Source organism: Anopheles marshallii, chromosome 2 (genome assembly GCF_943734725.1).
Source record: "Anopheles marshallii chromosome 2, idAnoMarsDA_429_01, whole genome shotgun sequence".
NCBI lineage: Eukaryota > Metazoa > Arthropoda > Insecta > Diptera > Culicidae > Anopheles > Anopheles marshallii.
The window spans coordinates 48,900,644-48,922,802 of NC_071326.1; the positions used below are offsets into that span (position 1 = coordinate 48,900,644).

General features: G+C 42.1%; 3 protein-coding genes across 3 annotated transcripts in view; 2 read left to right on the plus strand and 1 right to left on the minus strand.

Annotated features, from left to right (window-relative positions):
- Positions 1 to 4,205, plus strand: part of LOC128719218 (uncharacterized) — a 62,073-nt gene extending 57,868 nt beyond the window's left edge. The window contains exons 10-11 of the mRNA XM_053812841.1: positions 488 to 665; positions 784 to 4,205. Coding sequence (XP_053668816.1) covers positions 488 to 665; positions 784 to 4,205 — 3,600 coding nt within the window. The remainder of the gene's footprint in view (positions 1 to 487; positions 666 to 783) is intronic.
- Positions 4,206 to 8,618: 4,413 nt separating this feature from the next.
- LOC128715166 (protein KRTCAP2 homolog) lies at positions 8,619 to 9,153 on the minus strand. Its single transcript, XM_053810051.1, has 3 exons — positions 8,986 to 9,153; positions 8,789 to 8,919; positions 8,619 to 8,727 (listed from the first exon to the last, which is right to left on the minus strand). The coding sequence occupies exons 1-3, from the start codon at positions 9,076 to 9,078 to the stop codon at positions 8,619 to 8,621; spliced, it is 333 nt and encodes a 110-aa protein (XP_053666026.1). The 5' UTR covers positions 9,079 to 9,153.
- A 661-nt stretch (positions 9,154 to 9,814) lies between these two features.
- Positions 9,815 to 12,869, plus strand: LOC128708627 (FHF complex subunit HOOK interacting protein 2A-like). The gene is made up of 6 exons (XM_053803607.1): positions 9,815 to 9,895; positions 10,137 to 10,997; positions 11,058 to 11,511; positions 11,578 to 11,702; positions 11,776 to 11,981; positions 12,047 to 12,869. Exons 1-6 carry the CDS (start codon positions 9,815 to 9,817, stop codon positions 12,867 to 12,869), a joined length of 2,550 nt encoding a protein of 849 aa, XP_053659582.1.
- The last annotated feature ends 9,290 nt before the right edge of the window (positions 12,870 to 22,159 follow it).

Consider the following 22,159-nt stretch of genomic DNA (forward strand, 5'->3'; position numbering starts at 1 on the left):
TTGTTTGGGATAGCAATAGAAGCTTTTTTTTACTTTCCTAACAATTCACCATGACCGGAAATGTACAACTTTATATGCTTGTCGTGCTATTAATAAGGATGGATGTATCAATGAGTAACTCATACATTTGAGCGAAGAAAAAATATCCGTGCGGATTTGTACGCCACCGGTGCTCCAATAATACTGTAAGGAGTAAAACATTTTCTAAAGAGTTTATCAGATGGTGATAATTGCGTTCGTGTAAAGGCTATTCCACATTTGTTGTTATCATTTAAAACTCTGCCTATAATGCTTTAATGAATGTAGCGAACATTTTGTTTGAATTTATGCGATGTTTTTTTTATCTATTTAATTATACTTTGTTTTCTTCGTTGTTGATGTAATGAATCATTTCTTCGGAACATACCATTTGGCTTGTACGATATATAACGACGATGTACGATATATCAATATATAATATAAGTATTCTTTTTAACATTCATTGCAGCCTCAACCGATCTGTAATCTCGAGGAACTTATCCGTGTGGTTGTAACGCGCGATGATGACGTGTCCAACACAGTAACCGTCTTTATAAGTCCTGATCGAGTAATAAATTTCTCGATGGAAGATCGTGATGCGTCCGAGTTTGCAATCGTACTGGCGGGCTACTATCGACTTATGGCCGGTAAGGAAGAATTTCGCCTGAAGGAAATTCGCCGTTTTTTTTTAAATAATTGTTAGTTCAAAGGAAGATATATTTTTACTTAACGCATGTTTTGTGTGATTTCCTCTTTACGCAATAGGCAAAGAGCTTCCATTGGAGCAAGAGCGTGAAACACAAATTGAGGATATTGCGCCTCCGTATCTCTCACAGCACACGGTTGTCAGCAATGGCTGGAGCTACTTACCCTCCGAGAAGCCTACACACAGCATAGCATTCCTGATGCCACCACCGTACCATTCTACCGGTTTTCGTAGCGCTACCGGATCGATTAGTTCCTCTAGCCGCTCGGACGAGTGTGACCGCAATGCAAACAGTGCGCGAATCTCAAATAAAAATACTCGACCCAGTCTACAAGATTATGATTTCGAGCCGAACGGTAAGGATATGCGCATTACAAAGGATGGATCGCTCAGTGGAAAAATCGGGGGCGTCCCGATGGCTGTGTCTGAGGCACGCAACGAAGAGGTACTTCGCCGTGTTGCAGAAATGCAAAAGATGGTCGAAAACTCAGAACGCTACCTAAACGAACACGGTGACTACGGGCACGAGTTCGATGTAAAACCGGGAGGCAAACTGAACTTCTGGCGTGAAACTTCAGTTGATGTAGACGACAGTGATTGTGAAAGTCTGAACAGCAGCAAACAAAGCTCGAACGAGGATGGTCCCGGTGTACTGAAGCACAGCGACTCTTTGACACTGTTGACCGAAACGATAAACCAAGGTTTGGACGGTATTGCGAAAGGGCTTAGCTCGATCTATACTGCGCCGTTCAGTGAGTTGAATGGTAAACTCGAGACTATGACCGGTTCGGCACAAAACACACCAAAAACCCAGAGAAAATTGTCCGGACTTAGTCAGATACTAAGCGATCTGCAAGCGCTGGGCAACGATCTATCTCAGAGTGAAAGTGACTCCGAATCTCTTTACACACCGAACAGTTCCCCCATACATAAGACGACACAAAGCTCCAATCCATTACAGCAACAAAATCCACAGCAACAGGTGCTACAATTGAACCAGCACGGAACCGCAAATAGTGCCTCCAATCTGCGGAACAAATCTATTCGCACCAGCTTTGGATTGCACAGTCCGGACAGTGGAAACGAAGGACGTGACATGAGCTTGAAGGATTATCTTCGCCAACTCAAAGAAGCTAGTACGGCGAGTGAGCTTGGTACAGATGGTACGGACTTGGCCGCGAAGAAGTTAGCCGACCTATATGGTTACGAGCTGCTTGGCGATGATTCTATTATTGAAACGGATCCTGATATTATCGATCTAAGATCGATCCCTCCTCCACAGACCCCAGACGAACTGGATAATCTAAATGTGCTGAGCGTTCCTCCTAGCGGTTTTGATGATGGTACAGGAGTGAGTAAAGACACCGGATCGAGCAGCTCCAGAACCGGAACGAGCTCTTCAAACAATACCACTGCTTCTTCCAATCTGGTTGCTGGTGATTTCGAAGAGTTTCTCAAACAGGTAACAATAGAGCCCCCAACTCAGAAGATTACTCCGGCCGTCGAACTGACACCAGAGGAAATCCTTTCATACATTATCCCTCCACCGCCCGGACTGAGTGATCGAAACGAAACGACCGGACCTGATTCCCAGAATCCCTTATATGTACGACTTCCCGTTCAAAACCATACCATCCCCAAACCGAGCGCAACTGTCAGCACGAACAATAATATTAATACTTTGAAGAATCTTAACTACGATACTGATGGGCCAATCCCAAGACCCCGTGCGGCTACCACTAATGGAACATCGATACCATCTACTGTGGCCAATGGAGCCATTGCCAGTGCGCTATTGGCAAAGTATGCGTACGATCCAACGCGATTTGAAGTGTACTATCCACCGAAGGAAAATAATACCTCCGGAACGACTGAATATGATCTCTACAGCAATAGCGCGGCAGCTGTTGACGTTTCAGTGCCGGTCAATGAAAAGAAAACGAATGGAACACATGAGACCAAGAGCACAATAAATGGTGTTGCTAGTAGTGTCTCGAATGGTCATGTCATAGAGTACCCTACCGTAGACCGGAAAGGTCCGTTCTCTTGTTGTGCTAAGTCTAAATCGAAGGATAAACAAAATGGAGACACGGAACATGAACATAGGCAACCGCAGTCACAACAATCACGAGGTTCCTCAGACATCCCATTGGCGCTTCCTCCGAAACCCTGCCTTCATACGGCTACTATCAACCAACCGAGTCCTCCACAGCGACCTCCAAAGAGCGCAGAGTTGCAACTTCGTCTGGGTTCGCCCATTCGCTCGCCACCATCGTCCGGCGGTGGAATGTATGGGGCTCGGGCGAACGGTAACTACTACGAGCTCGGTCCCAGTGATCCTCCTTCATTGCCACCTCGTTTCGAACAGTCTCCACCCCCGGTACCGATACTGGCTACGTTGCCACCGAAGAAACCGCCACTACCTCCGGTACCTATAAAGCCCTGTATCCTGCGCAGCCCAGTTCCAATACTGAAGAACACGCATGTGGCTACCTTCAACCATCTGCACCAGTTACATCATCATCACCAATCACCCCCGATACCACCTTTACCGCACCACCTACAGCACCATCATCCATCGGGTGGCGTCGGTGTTGTATCCTTGTCCGCTAACTCCTCTCCCGTTCGGACAGCCGGTATAGGGTCACCACATCTTCACCGCAATCCGAATTGTTACAGGGAGATCGACCGGGCATTCAACCACCAGTGTACGGACGAGCAGCTGTCTGTGCCGGAGAAGACGAACCTATCCACCCCGAACACAGTCGGCCATCAACGTTCGCACAGCGACTGCCCACCGGTTTGTCTAAAGAATCCTCCGGCGGACAGTAGGGCACAGTTAACACTCCTTTGCTCACCCCAACTGTCACGCAAAACTTCTCTACCAACAGCAGTTTCCCCGGCACTTGTCGGTACGTTCTCCAACAACGTTGCCCACGCTACCTTCAGTAACCCGGGTAGCCCTATACTGTCCAATAAAAATGGGCACGTATTAAACGTTGATACACTAATGGCCAAGACGGACGTGGCGATGGCCGGATTGCTGGTGAAGCTGGACCAGGTGGCAGCTGCCTGCTCTGCTGCACAAACAGCCGGCGGAGGCACTGCGATTGACGAGGATCGCTTCCAGCAGGCACGGGACGAACTGACCGAACAGGCGCTACAGCTAGTCACCGCATCAAAGCATCTGGTCGTGTCGATGTCTGATGCCAATCTTACCCACCTGCCCGAACATTTAACTGCTTGTCTGTCAGCTCTCAGGCGTATCACAGAGCTAGCGCAAGATTTGACGCGCACCACCTCAGCACCACTTCAAACCCGCAACATCGTGCTTAAAATACATGACGTCGCATCGAGCTTCCGGGAACTAGCATGTGTTAAGGTGGGACCGAGCGGCGCTGGTCAGCTTGCATTGAACGCGGAATGTTTGGCAAATGTGCTCGCAACGTTGCTCCGAAGTTTACGTGTGTTTTCTCCCTAGCAGGAGCAGGACCAAAGTATGGATGCTACGTAATCAAAATGACAGAAATGATTACAGAACAAAGGTTGTTAATATAGTTGTTAAGCTCCATGAACCAGGTGATGTTGCATAACAGTATCATTTCTTTTGGTATCATATCATAGGACCATTTGATATCATCGTTTGCCAATGAATCGTTTCCATATCGAACTATCATATCGAAATATACGTTAATAGAAAGCATCCCGAAAGGTGGTCGATGCAATGCAACATTTTCGTTAATAGTTCATTAAACACATATCCAAATACGGAACATTATATATCAAATGTAAAAACATTCTCTCAATGAATCGTAATATCAACGCGAAGGCGACATTGCTCGAATTGTGTTATTATCGAATAATTTACATTTGGTATCCTACGCTTCGTATTTCGATTCCTAGACATGTTTATTTTGTTCCGTGACCTCAAAGTCAACAATTTAATTGAACATATCCAAATTGTGGAAAACAGAATCAGCATATCTCCTGAACATTTGAACTACTTCATTCTAGTACCAAGCAACCAATTTAGTATTAGATCTATTCTACTACTAATATGTGCACCCTTCTTTTCTTTTTGGGCTAATATTCTGTAATAATATTTCGAATTGTCGAAATTGGTTTGCTCCAAGGAAATAAATTCTTACTTATCGCACCATATGCGAAATTTCTTTTGGAACGCCTCGTTCCATTTTTCAGATGCATTTTTCATTTTTCTGTAATATTTGCGGTAGGACATTTGGACATGACGCATGTAAAAGAGAGATTTGAAAAACACCATGAAATAAGTTGAAGCTTCTTAAACACTTCCAGTACGCAGTAGCGTTCTGTTTTGCTCAAGCATACGAAGTAAAGAAACCTCTTTAATGATCTAACCAAACAGATACTCCCATAGAATGCTAGATTCTTAAGTCGTTTATAGGCAGACATGAATCAAAAAGTTCAAAAGGTTTCGGTTCCGTTGTGTGTATGTTTCATCGGAATTTAAAGTTAGCAGTTGATTTGTTTTAAATGTTTAAGTAAATAGTTCTGTTATCGTTATTATTGTCGTAAAAAACACACACACACTCCATGATGAAAGGTAGGGTATAATGTGTAAATTGTACCACTGGTTTCCGAATCAAATTCAATTATAATCCACAACCACTTTAGGAAAGGTGATTTAATGGAATCCAATAGTCTGTTGCCAGGAAGATGGACAAATTAGTAGTAATAGTTTGATAGCTGTACATAAACATTAGTAAATGGTCATTATTAGAGCGTTGTGAGTAGGTTATGCTGGAGTGGGATATGATTTGGACTGCATTGTTATAAGATATTACTGAAACAACAACAAACAATCGTCAAAAGAGAAATGATGAACTGGGTACGTGTAGAAAGCTGTAGATTTGAATGATGATATCAAAGGGAATGTATATTGAAGATAACAGCATTGCAAATCCCTCAACAATCTGTTTGATGATGTGATGTGTTGGTAGTGAACCTGAACTAAAATATCACAACAAATCCAGCTCCATTAGTTCGATTGGCATTGCAAAATGTATTTTGCCAACAGCATATTCGTGCTAAAAAGGATGCGTATATTTCCATTCTACGCTAATAATCCCTGTAGAGTATACAGCCTACACAGACTGTACCGACTGTAAAAGCGGGGATGAAACGAAACTCAAAGATGGACACTAAAATGGGATTTGTTCGAAAAAATTTGTGCTGCACAATAAATACCAAACCCTCGGCCTCGAATCGCCTGCAACGCTCCGAGCAGCTATGCAGCAAAAAAAAGATATTATAACGAGAGGAGTGTTTGACAATGCGTGGCAATTAATTACATTGGAGTGAAAGTAGGCTATGAGGACGACATTGAAAATCAATCACAACAGATTTTTTTTGTTTTTGTTGCTCTAGTACATTGCGTGAAATGATGTGTTTTATGTACGCGAGAATCTCTGTTAAATAATTATCCAAACTAAGCTGTTTTGTGAAGGTTTGCAAAACTTTCATTATTGTTCTTCAAATGAATTGTTTCAATTGAAGTATTGGGTCATTTCAATATATGTTATTTAAAAAAAAACGATTAGAAGACTCACAACCACAGGGGGAATTCAAATTAATATAAGAGTGAGAAGTGTGAGCTTAGCTGTAAGAGAAAAATAACAAGGATCCTGTTTAAGAAAACAACAACAACAAAACAAAAAAAGATAATACAACATGATAGAATCATTGAATAAATGCTCATTTGTCCAATAATGGAGTGCAATTACGGTTAATCCAACTGCGCAAATACATATCGATCGCACGGTCTATATACGTTATTTGCGAATGGCCTAGAGCCCCAAGTACGAAATGCACGACATATGTATATCGGAGAAAATACAAACGTTCAGGATTCTAATGGAGAACGATATTTCGTATGGAGTATATGATAAACAATACTACTTTTTTGCGTTTAATACCAAAACCATCTCTTATCCAAGTGTCATTAATGTTGATTTTTAATAGTGTATAGGCATACCGTTAGACTGTGTAAGCAGAACCCATTTATTGAACGTTTTGGTTATTTCATTTGTTATTTTTTCTTCTCCGTATTATCATAACAGCTAGTCACATCCAGCCAAACAGGTGTTGAAAAATATAACTATGTATAAATTTGTTAATTTTTGCGTTTAAAATCACGCGATAAAGAAAAATGTTTTAAGTACATCCTAATGTTTTCCGCAATTTACACAAGAAACCACCTTTAGCACCACATAACACTTGATATAAGTAACTTTCCGTTGCCATTCCATGCTCCGATACGAGAGTACACACACAAATTGCAGTGTCTCTTTACATTTCTTACAGTCCAAAAAGGACGTGGATCGCTGCCGAAAATCAGCTTGTGAAAATGTTAAAAAATAATATTTATTTAATATTCAATCAATGTCGTTTGTGTTATAGATGAGGGTGTAGAGTAGATAAAACTTTATGAAATTCATAGCAGAATGCTATCTCCGAAGATCACCTTGGGTTTGCTTTACTTCCAACTTCTAAAGAATATCAAAAAAGCAACCCCGGGTTGTCGGGATAAGCGCCGAATGGAGGGAGACCAGGCCGAAGAACATAACAGACACTAAATACATTGATACATTGATTACAAAATCTTTACTGCTAGAAAACACGCAAATGCTACTAACGTTGCAGAAAAATATAGAATGGTAAGTGTAATTCATACTGTTGAATGGCTAATGCTAACCAGGAATCGACCAAAACAAAAATAATGGATGCAAACGTAACGCTGTACAAGCAAAAAAAAATTAGATAATTGACTAATAAAATTAGTTAACATATGTAAATCGCAAGCCAACATATTTATTACGGCGATCATGTATCCGAAAAACGACAACGAAAATGAAAATCATTTTGTGAACAACTTGAAAGAACGAATAGGTTAACGTTTTAGTTAACAGACAGGTTGTTGTTTAAGGTACAATATGGAAGTGACTTTTACGATCCGTTCAAAGTTTGGAATATGTACCTATTCTAAACCATCTTACAACAGCAATAAGTTATAATACTGTATTTGGAAAAAACTTCTCATTAACAAATTTTAACGAGGAAACGAGAAGCATTAGTAATAATGGATAATACCGATTTTACGCTTAAACTCTACCACCACAAGCAACTTGGCCCACATAAGGTACCGTAGGGTTGAGAAAGTATTACCAGTGACCTTTTCAACCCTACGGTACCTTATGTGGGCCAAGTTGCTTGTGGTGGTAGATATATTTTATTAGAATTAACTCATGATGTTTGGGCGTAGGATTTGCTTTTCGGCACGTTTGTACGAAGGGAGCTGGGAGGAAGAAATATGTTATTCTCAAAAATAAACGATAACGAATGAAAGCGAAAGGAATACCATTCTTCACTATTTTTTCTATTTTCCGCGAAAGGAATGCCACTTTATTTGTGATAAACTAAAGTGATACTAATCATTAACACGATCAATGCCTTATCAAAAAATGAAATAGTTATCGTGGGGCCGCTCTTCAAGTTAACCTGACTTTTGTATAGCATATCATCCGACATCTGATTATACAGCCGTGTGGTAACCATTGACATTGCTCGAATACGGGTGAACGTGTTGAACGATGGTATTATTGGTCGTGTTTAAATGTTAGGAGAGTCTCTGAAACAAGCTTATTTACTTGGATCTCAAATCAAAACCCTACTCCGAATGTAATCAGGCCAGTTTTTAGTAGTGTTAATTTTTTTATTAGTATTACCTCGCTGTGATTGTTGGCTTTTCAAACAGCATGAGATACGCGATGGATCTTAAACCTAAGTGATGCAAGTCCAAAATTGCATTCTAGCGCAGTGAATACAATCTACATAGAGCCCGCGCAATGGAACTTATTCATTTTTTCTTTTTCTTCCCAGCATAGCTATCCACCTGTACCGCAACGTTGTGTACTTTGTGCGATATTTTGTTAACGTAATAAAGGGCCGCAATCGAAAAGAGTACGCTATGAAAATGGAAGTTGCTATCAGTTCCAAATTACAACTTGAAAATGTAAATACACTTACCACGAAGTGACACAAACGCGATGCACCATACCGCACGCAAACAGGGCAACAATCAGGCAGAAAGAAACTTCCGGAAAAAACTTAGCCTGAAATCCGTAGCCTAGCACAACCGCTTCCAGGTTTGACACCGCCTGAAAGAAACATGCCATACTGTACCGCAATCCATTCCATCGGCACCACAGGTACTAATTACTCACGGTTAGGGAAAGGATAAAAAGCCACGATCCGAGGTACCCACCGAAGATGGTAGCAATTTGAGAGGAGGCCAAAAAGGGCCGATACATTTGCATACCCGAAAAAATCAGCACGGCTGATAGGGAAGCCAACACAAGCGACACCGTCGTTGACACCGCTGAAACGACAATAGAGATACCGGTATGGAAACTAGATCAAAATAAGAACTGCAAAGCAACTTTTACCCATTTTTACAGGCGCCGGCGTTTTCTAGGATAATGGAAAATAAAGAATGTAAACAATTTCTTGACGTGGAATCGACTTTGACAGCAACAAAATTATCGCACCGACACGCACACCCACTCGCTGTGAGTATTGTCAAACAAGGAGAAAATCTAGCGGGCTTATTTCACGCGTCAATGAAACTCAAAGTAGCGAAACGTTTTGAATGGTTCTTATTTCTCTAATTAAACCTCTGCTAAATGTTCAGCGCGACGAGGAATTGTGTTCAAATGGTTAGAAATATTCTATGGAGGTATGAAAAATATCTCCAGCAATTTATGGCCGTACAGTCCTGCAATGCGAATTGCTTTGATCGACAAAAATAATTTTATCGATTTGCACTATTGTCAAACAAAGTGCATTCAGTTGACAACATCGAACACATGAAAACAACAAGAGAAAAAGTCAATACAGAACAGGTGCAAAATTTACATTGTTTTAGGTGAAAATTTTAATTCACATTTCCCAATATTACTGCGTGATAGTATACCTTCGCAATAAAAGTATGAATACTGTTTAGTTTTCGTTGAATTAATGTACAATAGCGTACGACACGAATGCTACAAGTGAATGTTTCTCTGTCGAAAATTAACCAAAATCGATAAAATGTTTGGAAAACTATCGGAAGTTTTGCAAACGGCAGCCGACGTGGTAAGTTTTCTTGAAGCAGTCATACAAACAATGTTTTTGTTCAACCAAAACAAAACGTCGCATGCTTGTGGTCAGACTATGGTCAGACAAATGGAACTACATTTACTACTGTTGTATTGTAAACAGCATGCAAATTAAAAAAGATAACGCTTTAATTATATAATTTGTTGGCCAAGAGTCTCTCCTACTTAGCCGCACGACAATTTAAAACAATCTTATAAATTTCCTTCATGTTCTACAGCTTGCGCCACCACCGACTGCATTGCAGGATTTTGATTATCATTACCGGTTGGTGAAAAACTTCTACATCGCCGAAAAAACCTTACCAAAGATACACATAAACGATACCAACATTCCATCGCACCTGGACCAGATGCTGCAAATACTAATACGTGAAGAGCAACTATTGGAGGCTTCATCGAAAGCGGAAACCATCCCTGCATTGGATGCATCGTCGAGCAGCTTGGAAATGTCACCGAAACCCAATCTTACACCACCAAAGGCAGAGTGTATGGAATTTGTTCTCAGCAACCGACCGCTTGATGTGCTGATCGAGTTTGCCGTCAACGATACACCGCCCGGGGCGCGCTATATTATACTAAACTGGGTCCGACGATTCCTTTCCTGCCTGAAGTGTCCACCGCTCGGCCATGCCAGTATTTTCCAACCCGTGCAACGATTGGTTGAAATCTGCAACGGCACATTTGCTTCTCCTTACGAGCGAGAGGAAATACTGTTCCTTGAAACGGTGGCCGGGCTAGTGCGCAAGGATTCAATACTGGTCAATCTGTTCCTAAAGTCTCATCACCATTCCGCACAAATGTTGGCTAACTGGAAGGGGTTAGGCGTAAATAAGGCACCAGTGAATAATCCACTGTTTGTAAGCACGAAAATTGAATATGATACTCGGCGAATCTCGCTAGTTGCGGAAGATGCTGCAGGTCCGTCAACGAATGAGGCTGTGCGTGGAGAAAATGACAAAAGTCAAACGGCCGAAAGTACCGACGGAACCGATGGTACATGCGAATCCGAGAGCTGTGACTGTGATGAAGAAGATCATTTTAGTCTGTTTGATGCAATCGTCAGTTATCTGGACAGCGCAGTGAGTATTTAATGATATTTTCAAAAAAAAAAATATTCTAACTTTACTTGTATTTTACAGGATAGTACCATAGTCGTACGAGCGTGTGAAGGTGTGCTCATACTAGCGTCATTACCGACGCTACAGCAATCCTGCAAAGCTATACGGAACACAATCAATCGCTTTGCTACCATGATGGCTGGCCGGCTTGCGTCAAACTGTCAGCAAATTCCGGAAGACATGGACACAGGTGATATCGAAGATGCCAACGTAACGTGGGGATTGTTCCCGCGAGATCCCGAACAACCACACTACATTGGACGCTACCAGCTAACGGCCTTCCTCTGTTGGTTGGATTACTGTGATTGCTTGCTGAAAGAAAGCGAACTACTAGTACCCGAGCTAGGGTCGCGTATACGCGATGAAATGTTGATCAACTATATCGAACCAGCGCTGGTCGGATGTTACGCTCCCTTCATGTTGGTACTGACGGCAAAAATCATCAAAAAGACACAATCGAAAGCGCTGCTCGATGGTATGGTATTAGGTTCTAGGGTCGACGATTGACACTCATTGGCAATCATTTTGTATTTTTGTACAGAGATTGCGAATTGGTTGATCGGTGAAGACGAACTGATGGATGTTAACAACTGTCTACTAACGATTCTACTAGAAAATGCCCATGAAAATACGGACATTCTTCTGCCGACGTTACAGTTCGTTGAGGTTAGTAAATTATTTTTACAAGACCGGCTGTGAGCGTAGGTGGATAATATTGCAACTCATATCTTTCCCACAGTCAATGTTGGACAATCCACACGAAAAGATCCTTCACGGGATGCTGTTTTTCTACATCAACAACCGAGGTTATTACGATGGAAGTTCGCAAACCATACAATCGTGGTCTGACGAGGAGGACAACCGTGAACGACGGCGAGGCAGCGCTGATGATCCAATTAAATCACGCACCCTGGCCCCTAGCAATATATTGCGGGTCATTAACCAGTACGTATGCGTGTGATATGTTTTGGAAACAAATATTCGAATGATAATATTAATTCTTCCCTCAGCTTCCTATTGCTATTGCCAAGGCAAATCATCAACGATGCCGGCGGTATCTGCTACGAGGAATATATGCAGGACGCAAACCGCCATTACCAGACGTGGATAAAGAAAACGCACGGTTTTAGCTGGCCGGTAGAAGCAATCTGGCCGAACAGCGGTGAATCGTCACCTCTTGCAGGCACCAGTGTCGAACCAACAATGTCCACGTGCGCGATGGGCCATATGACGATAGTTCCGCTTCCCCCAATGAAGCAACCGAAAAAACAACGAATCAAACAACACACCACTGATAGCCAGGCGAGCAACGATCTAAAAACGTGCGGCGACAGTGGTATATCTGAGGAAAGTTTCTACGAAGGCCCGCTACTTAAGCTTCTATTCTCACACGTAAAGCAGATGAATACGCAACCGTATGAGCTAAACCTGGCCGTGATTGCAATCCTTTCCAAGCTGGCACTGTTTCCCCATCCATACTTGCACGAGATTCTGCTGAATCCGGAAATTCCAGTGGCAGCCGGTGCCACGACCCTTTGGTCTGTGATGCAATTCCTTGCCCGGCAGTTGCTGACGGAAATTCCGCGCGTGGAAGGATTTCAGGAGAAGATCAAGGAAACGGGACGAAGATTACTGTCCAACCCACCGCTCTATCACAAAGACTGCGAAAACGGCGAACCTTCTTCGGGGAATAGCTATTCTGCTTCAGGTTTACCAATTGAAGAGGAGGACGAAATCAACGATCCTGTGTTTGAGTCGATCGTTGTGTTAGAAGAATTTTGCAAAGAGCTGGCAGCGATCGCGTTCGTAAAGTACCATCATGCGAAGGATTAAGGGATGACCTGAAAATACAGGCCCGCGTTGCACAACGTAGCATAAGGAAGTATCGTCCCCGTAAACCCAACCTGGTAAATCAGGGGCTGACTTGCCATTCTTTAAAGCCGCACATACTATTTTAAGTAGTGCAATATCGTTCAGGGCCGGTTAATGATTGAGCACGTTATAATTTTAATGGTCCATTATTATCTAGTCCTTGCCAAAAACAAAACGTTACAGTGCAAACGAAATCGCTAAGCGACAGGAAGAAAAATTGTGGATAGTTCTTTGCATTTGCTAACAGAATATTCAATTTAATTCCAGTATCTTCGTTTATGTAGGCGTTAGGTTGCGCTTAGCTTGGTTTTATACATTACGCTACAACTGTCCCTTCCGAGCATTTCTTTCATTCTCGGTAAATATAGTTGAATTTTAATTATTACAACTGAAATTCAAGATAAAATACTTCAGATGTAGGAAAACTGTTCGAATAGCACGTCTATTGTCTAGAAAAATTTCAATCCTTCATATCTTTCAGATCATTTGTATGTTTTGATCATTTTTATCTCTCTCACTCACTCTTTCTGCCTTTCTCTTTTCATTTTTCCCTCTGTCTCTCTCTCTCTCTTTTCTTCTCTCGCATTCATGATATGCTCGAGAGAATGCGGCAGGAGAGCGTGGTATAGTTTTTTTTTCTCATTTTCGCTCATTCGTTCACAATACCGTGGTTCAAACACAAAGTCGGACATCGAAAATGCGTAAAATTTCCGAAATTTCGATAGAACAATGGGTAGATAGTAAACAGTTTTAACTAACTAATAACTTTTTGGAACAAACAAACCATTCTGCGAATATTTACTCAACGTGGTGTAAAACAACGAGAAATGTGACCAATTGCACGAGTCCCAACTCTGCTCTGATTCAGTGTACGCCTCCGTCACGCATAATCTCCGCTCCGAGAAAGGCTTTCCGTTCGATGCGTGTTCTGTTCGTTGTTTTCCTTCGTCGCGAGTGGACGTGTTTTGTCTGGTGCAGCCACACACTGTTACCCCGTTTAAGCGTACGTTTCACCCTTCTAACTCCTAGCCGATTTTCACTCAATCCACAGCGCACTTCCATTCGTCAGTGCGTGTACACACCTTCTCTGTTAGTGTGCGTAAAGTGGGGTGGTTCATTTTCCTATTTCCGTCTCGTATGGAGCTGCCCCATATGTGCTTGAACGTTTTTCATCGTACTTTATTTCTATCCCACGGACGGGAAAAGAAACCAACTCGCACCGAAGCTGCCGAAACCCACCAAGCCTACAGATACGGTGCGCGAACCATAGCAGGCAGAGAAGAGAAGAAAAAAAATAGTAGTAACGGAAGGTAAAGTGTGCCACACCATCCGAAAGCGTGCGGAATGGCACACTCGATGTGAGAAACGGCAGGCGAACCGTGCATTGTGATAAATTGATGAAAAATGAATGCGATTAGAAATGGAAAAATGCAGTTTGCGCGTTTCGGATGCTGACGACGTCATACCACCTTTCCATGGGTAGCTTTTAATGTGTGACAAGTTTCGGTGCTCTTCCCGTGGTGGTGACCATTGTTGCGTTGTTTATTCAACTCCCCTGTACACCTTCCTTTCTGGCTGCCTCGTTACGTCGCTACGGTTGTATGATTTTCCGTTCTCTCTCTCTAGTCTACACTGGACGCTTGCGTACGACCGTAGGATAAAACTGATCGTTATGGGGAAATTTGGTGTATGAAAGAAGGTGTGTTATTTAATATGACGGCCGGGCCATCACCAACTATCATTGTTGCAGTTGGTGTAGAATTATTATCATACAACATAAATTGCGCACCCTTCTCCGGGAGTCTCTGCCTATCTACAATTTCGTAGTTGGCGAGACCTTTGCGTCAGGTTGTATGTAACTCCACCCAACACCCAACATCATTTCGTTCTTCCACCTGAAGTGTTACAACAGGCGAAGGTATAGTGGTAAAGAAGGGCGAAAAAGATGCATAACCGTTTCAAACAAGGGGAAACTGGCAATGAATTCGACATGCCACCGTTTACCAGCCGGTAAACCGCGACCGATAAAACGACCGGAAGGGACGAGGCACACCACGTCTGCCGGACCCATTCTTTTTTTTTTTTTTTGCAACCCATTCGGTTACAATTCACGCTGCTTGTCTTTTCAGCAAACTGTTTCCCCTGCTCTTTGCGCACGCTCGATACGGCGGTGGAAAAATCGTGAAGGGAAATTAAACGCACCCGAAGGGTGGTTTGTTCTGAGGCTGAACAAGTTACGATTTGCTTGCAAGTGCTTCACTGTTAGGAGACGAAGAGAATTGATAGTCATATGAACATTATTGAGAGAAATGATAAAATTATTCCCGCACTGCGATGGTGGCTGTGTTTTGGGTGAGCGTTTTTTCAAACAATATGAAAAATGAAAACCCGATAACGTTGGGTTTGAGTGGCGTATGGATAAGACGAAAATTAAATTTCCAACACCACAGAAGAATAGGAACTCCTGTTCGAGTTGTTTTTTTTTTGCTCCATTTTCATCGACACGAAGAATAGAAGAATATAACGTAACGGACCTATTTTGATGGTATGACCGGAAAACTATTTCTATGCTTCACGATGATTGTTTACGTAGGGAATGTTTTTTGTTTCATTTTTCGAACGGTTGTTCACCGTGAGTTGAATCATTCGAAGACGACCGTGACTTTTCGGTTCTCCGTTCATCGTCATCCCAATTATCCCAATCCAAGTAAATTCAGCCGCGAGAGCAAGAGCCGGAGCGAATAGAAAGACATTTTATTTTTAGGATTTTCACAGCTTTTCCGCTGGCGTTGAAAATTCAATCCCCGCGCTATCTGTGTCCGGGTGTTACCGTAACGTCCTGCACAGACTTGGCTATCACCAATGCCACCGCACTTCTCGAATACATTTCGAACGTGTGCAACGTTCCACAAAAAAAAACGCATCCGCCCATAACTACTGTGTAACTGAAGATTATCTAATTTAAGGATGCTGTTTTCGGTGACGGCATAAAATTAGTTTCAATTGCCACCGTCCCGTTGTAGATAAGGTTGTCGTAGATCGTGGTAACTCGCGATGGAAAAGGTTTCTTCCTATGGACGCCAATGACACGAATGCAAGCAAACGAAGATCGTTAGTTGCTTCGTTCGTGTTACGTTCACAAACCAGAACAGTGTGTTTTTTCAAGTGTTGATAGAAAAAAAAGAACTTAAAATAATGCAATAGGTCAGCTCCAAGGTTCTGATTTCATATGTGTGCGTGAGGTACGACCGTAACTTTTATTGTTATTACACCACTTACGATCGTTTTCGATGATGGTGCTGATAGTAGTTCACTTTATCAGCAAAGCTTATGGTGCGACCTGAAGGGCTATATTACCTTTGAGGCGATAGAATTGTTGTGGCAGTCTCAATAGTTATTGACGGATTGATGTTGCCGCTTGCCAGGTACAGATAGCCTGTGGGTAGGTTTTGTCTACAGATTCCTATAATCAGTCACGAAGCTAAATGATTACAATCCCAATTTCTTGTTTTGATAGTAAACATTCTATTTTGGAACTATTCTTTATTCAACAAATCATGTTGTGTAAGAATTCAATGTTTGAATTGTTGACCTACATTCGTTTATCTTGCTTTTCACAATTTACCGTGACTTTGGTATGAGGTAAACTACACGTGGATATGTAGAATTCTCCTGAACTTTGGATGGTGTTAGAAAATATCATACAACTGTGACACATACTTATTTACTTGATATGTCACAGTAATCACAATACCCAACGTACATTTCTCGGAAGAATCTTATTGAAGCATTAGACATCAAAAAAGTAATGCCGTCTTCTTGTTGAAGATGCGATGTCTGTTTAATTATCCCTTTCTTTTGATGAAATTTCTACCTCAAACTCACATGATGATTTAAACCGTAGTTTTAAACACCGTCTTTTCCTACTTGGAAGACGCACCGCCGGTACATCAGAATTCCTCCTGGAAAAAAGCTTTAATGACTTAACCAAACATGGTCAGCCTGTATTTAGCCACTTTGTCAGCATCATCATTGCTGTGTTCGCATACACTCAACTGGATGGCAATAATCGTTTCAACGCCACGTGTTACAACCGACAGATCGACCGCGTAGAACGCGTTAAATAAAAGCGCAAAGAACCCTGCGAACTCACGCATTGTTGCTTTGCGGTTCGCTGCTTTTCTCGGACACTTGTTGACCGCGCTAACCATTAGTTTGGTGGTATAGAAACCAACACACTCGAACGATTCTAACTGTAACGTTACTTCATGGCTATTGTGTACAATGAAGTATAATTTCCGATGAGTTATAAAGTTTTGCAAGGCTGCTCGGGTAAGATGAAGGAATGCACAACCAACTTTGATAGAAATTAACAGCTAGTCTCCAATTTTTGGTTGCTTTTTCCACAGACCGGAACATTGTACACTTCCGGTCGCGGTAATTCCTTGTGCCGGTAATCGAATTAAAATACTTTACATGCTCCAACATCACGACTCCAAGAATGGCCAACGGCGGAGCAATGTGTTAGTCTACCCGAGCGAACCTAGTGACAAACGAGGTAAAAAGAGATGAAATTCAACACCGTATCCACCATCCTACGGGATCACATATACCCCCTTAGATGGATGTAACAAATTGGATCAACCAATCCTTCTCGGCCCTTCGAACGCAACTCTGCACCCTCTCCAAAACCGGAAGTCAAATGATCAACTGCAAATGCACGTATCGAAGCGAAACGGCAGCTCGGGTAGGATTGTGTCGTTGGGCGTTCTTTCTTCATGGAAGCAACTGATTATTCAGCCGCTAATGAGTTAACGAGCTTGTGTCTAATTTGAAAATGAAAAGGGGAAACCATTCGCGCCATTCGATTTGACACCAATGTCACGCAAATGATCACTCTCTGCCATCTTTTGTCTTGTGTGTGTCTACTTCTAATCCACAACCGCCCCAACCAAGATTGCGGTGCCCTGCTTACCCCGTTGACTCATTTCCCTTTTTCCGCGGTTTGATTTCTCGGCGACAGGTGTCAGCTTTATAAAAAGTGTACATTTTTCAGTGAAGATCGTTCGTTCTCCTTGCTTATAGCGATCCAGTGGCATTAATGCGTTAATGCGATATTGATGAACTATCGTTCGGATGGTGTTTTTTTGCTGGTACGAAGAAAACCGTGAAGTTTTAAAACAAAAAATATCCTACACACCACGCACTTGCCAAGCCGTGTGAACTTGAGGTGAGAAAAAGAAATATAGGGCCGATAAGTGAAAAGTAGCACAAAATCGGTGGGAACCCGTTGTACGATAGTGTTGTACGCCAAAGGAGAAGTTTCAATAAGTGCTAAAGCAGTGTGCACCTGTTTAACCGACACGGTTGCTTTTGCAAAAGAAAAATACTCCAAAAGTCGATAAGTGAAACAACGGTCAATAAAGCGTTAAGAATGGCATCTCCAACTCCGGCTCCCGTGAAGAAAGTGCCGATTCATCTACAGGTAAGTTTATGGGAAAAATGTGTGAATTTAAAAAAAATGGCTCCCTTTTTTTCCTACGTTTTTTTTGCATTCAATGCATATTAATGTATGGATACATTAAACTGTAAAAATGATTAGTAGCGTAGCTGACTTAGAGCAAGTGCGAGTCTGTGGGTTGCAACATATTCAACTGATCTGCTGGTAACTTCATCTACGTGAATGAGTCATTCAATCATTTAAGTTTGAAAGCCTTTACAAATTCTGGGTGATCCGAGCTTCGTGTTCCTGGCCTGGTGGAGGAAACCTCTAAACCGGTCACGGTCGAGTGCCTTCGTCTGCGAAACCATTATCCCGGCCTTTCTGGCGGACGCATCAACGTCATCACTCCATCTCAATTTGGGCGTACCACGCCTCCTCTGTTCATGTGGACGACCTAAAAGGACTTTATGGGTTGGGTTGTCTGGTGTCATTATCATGATGTGACCAGCCCACCGGAGCCTGGCGAGCAGAAACCGCTGTACGATAGTGCGTTCTTCGGACAGCTCATAGAGCTCGTCATTGTAGCGGCTCCTCCATTGTCCTTCCACACATACAGGGCCAAAAATACTTCTGAGCGTCTTCCTCTCGAATGCGGCAAAAAGGGGTTTCGTCAGTTTTGGACAAAGTCCATGTCTAAGGGTTGTATGTGAGTACTTCGTTCGTCGCGAGAGGTGTTGAGTGGAGAAGTTTCCTCAGACTGTAGTATGACCGGTTGGCAGCCAGCACCCTGGCGCGTATCTCAACATCATTGTTATTGTCGGTAATGACTTTTGACCTAAGATAGAAGAAGTTTTAAACGACTTCGAACGAGTGCTTACGCGACAAAACCGAACAGAGACATGTTAATTGTAGCACAAATTACTTAGCCAAACATTAACTGTCCCAATCGAAGCAGTAATATCGCCAGTTAGAACGGTTAAATGACATTGACGAACACATAAGAACCGAAATTTGCAAGTCGTTTAATATACACCAGTCAGTCAGTCACCTTACAGGAAGAAAAAGCCTAAGATCGTCCGCATTGAACAAACATGCGCATTTTCTGACTACAGCGGTAACTTCATTAATAAACAGATAAAACACCAAGGAGCCTTGGTTGCTGATCTATGGAACGCCTGATGTACTAACGAACTCCCTGGATATGATTTTATCGATTTTTAACAAACCAAACGTTCGAGAGAAGAAGAATTTTTAGATTTGGAACATTTCCAACAAACTAAGAATAGGTATATTTAGGTTACCTATAGGTTTTATTATCTTGCTACAAGTCTTACTGAGCGATTAGTTCTCCAGAGAACATGATGACTCTGGACTTTGGTGATGCAAGATATGCTGAAATTCAAAGGATTTCACATGCGAGGGCATACAGTTCGCTCGCTTACAAAAGCAGCCATCGGAAATGATCATGTGATCATTGGTATATGATTTAAATTCACAAATGGTGTGTCAGTCGTGCTACGGATTAATCTTAAAGAACCCTTTAAATGATATCTCAGTGGATATCATGCTATCAGACCATCGCATTCTGCTGAGCAATACTGATAATAGATAATCTGAACATCTCCGCAAATAGTACACATTTCATAATTCTTATATTCTAATCGCAGCTGTACTTGAAACTTATACTTGAAATGTTTTATTATGTTATGGCGATGTCATTAAACATAAAGCAAGTTTGAACTTACAAACATTTTAATATAAGTTTGTTGAAGCAATATTTTCACACTATTTATAACAAAACAAAAGTATTTCAACCCGCACTACACATAACCCCTTATGCAACATCACGCATTACTTTATCTATCACTTCCCATCGCTGCAAGTTTTTTATCCAAGACTGCCTTCTAGAACACAGTCCTAACATCGTTTGCTATACCGAGTACGTCTATGAATTATTAATACCCCAGCAACGAACCAAACGGCCGTAAATAATCCATCCCGAATGATTCACTGGTCGTGTTTCCCGACATGCTGACACTGTACCGTGCGTGCTGCACAGTGTTTTTGGGGTGCGACATTCAAGAAGGAACAATAGTGATTTTGCTTCACCATCGACTCGGGTTTAACATATTTACATGTTTCACTTCCGCTCGGTTATTTATCAATACCACTGCGATAAAGCCTAGTTTAGGGCCGTTCTATCAGCTTTATTGATTCCTATCCCCAAGGTATTGCTTCGTGAATGCTTGTCTGTTGTTGAGGGTTAAGTATCATTAAGAAGTTTAGCTTCCACTTGTCGCGGCCCCGTCGCTCTGTCAATTTAAATCAATTCGAGCTGTTTTGCTTTCTGGTAGTGAGTTTTTTGTTGTTGTTGCTGTTTATGTCCTAAGGGTTGCAAAAATTAAGCCTAAGGATTCCTTCAGACTATTGACCTTCAACATTACCTTTTCTAGGCTTCTTGTTAGGCACAGCGACGAACAAACCTAAACCATATGGCCCTTGAAAATATGCTTCCACCTGACGGCGTTCGTATTTGTTTGAGTTCGTGCTGGAACTTGTTCTATAAAGCAGCAGCAACAGCATTGTTTTTCTTTCTCGAGCCGCCAACAGACCATTTCCGGTGAGTGCGGAGAAGAGGAGTGAAATAATAGAACAAGCCGCAAGCCGAGTTGATTTTAGAAACAGTATTGCTGAGCAACACGAATAAAACGCGAAGAGAACTACCCAGTAACATCACGCCTGTGGCTTATTGTGGTAGTGTAAAGCATCAGACCGGAACTGGGGGCCACTGCCGACGTTTACAGGTTTACACCGACGTTAGTTCATTACGCGTTCAGAAAATACAAGGAAACGCAACAAGCAGACAGCTTCAGTCTACGCACTCTGCAAGTGAATGCGGTAGTTGAGTTCTGGACAATTCAATAGCCGATTAATGCCGGTGCCGAGTAAGACGAACGGATGTTACGTCAGCTTTTTCGCACCCAAAAACGGACCCGAATGGTACAGGCAACCGGACCGGTGAAAATTGGCCGGTTGTACGATGACCCCGGGTCTGATGGCATGGGTGAGCATGAGACTAATTGGGATATGGGTTGCCACATTTAAAAAATGAAAAACGGCCACAACCGGAATGCGGCTGTCACATTGGCTGAATTGAGCAAACGATCCCTATCGGATAAACCGTCGTACAAGTTATGTAGCTAAAGTAGGCTCGCCGTCGTTTGTCCCACACGACACATAATAATCATTTGCTGCATCACTGTTCTGCCTGCTTAACTGTTCTGACCTTAATCTGTTTTGGGGGAGCTGTGGCACGATTAACCATTTAGCAAAAATGCAACTGGACAGCCTTATCAGACGGTCCGAGTGTACGATCGCATGTTGATTATGTTAATTGTGGCCCTCGCCGATTGTTACTTATGGAAAATTTACTTAAAAAGTAAAAAACGTTCTTGTGCGATGTGCCTACTGAAGAAATACGCGTAAGTGGATTTAACAAGAACGCTAAACCCTACTGTAATATTACATGGCGATAAAACTCAATCTTATAGAATTATGAGATGTACCGCGATCCGTTCTTATGGGAAATAAAACAAAAAGTCAATGAATTAGAATTGAATTAATAATATATTATTGATATAACAATTTCAATACCAGCTATCATGGACATATTTTGAATCCAACATAGAATAGTGGCACATTGGTCCGATTTAGCAACTCCTACTGTCGTCTGTGGAATCTTTCATGTAATGAATATCGCACACAATTGACAATAGACACAAATAGAAAAAGGCGGAAAACATGTAAT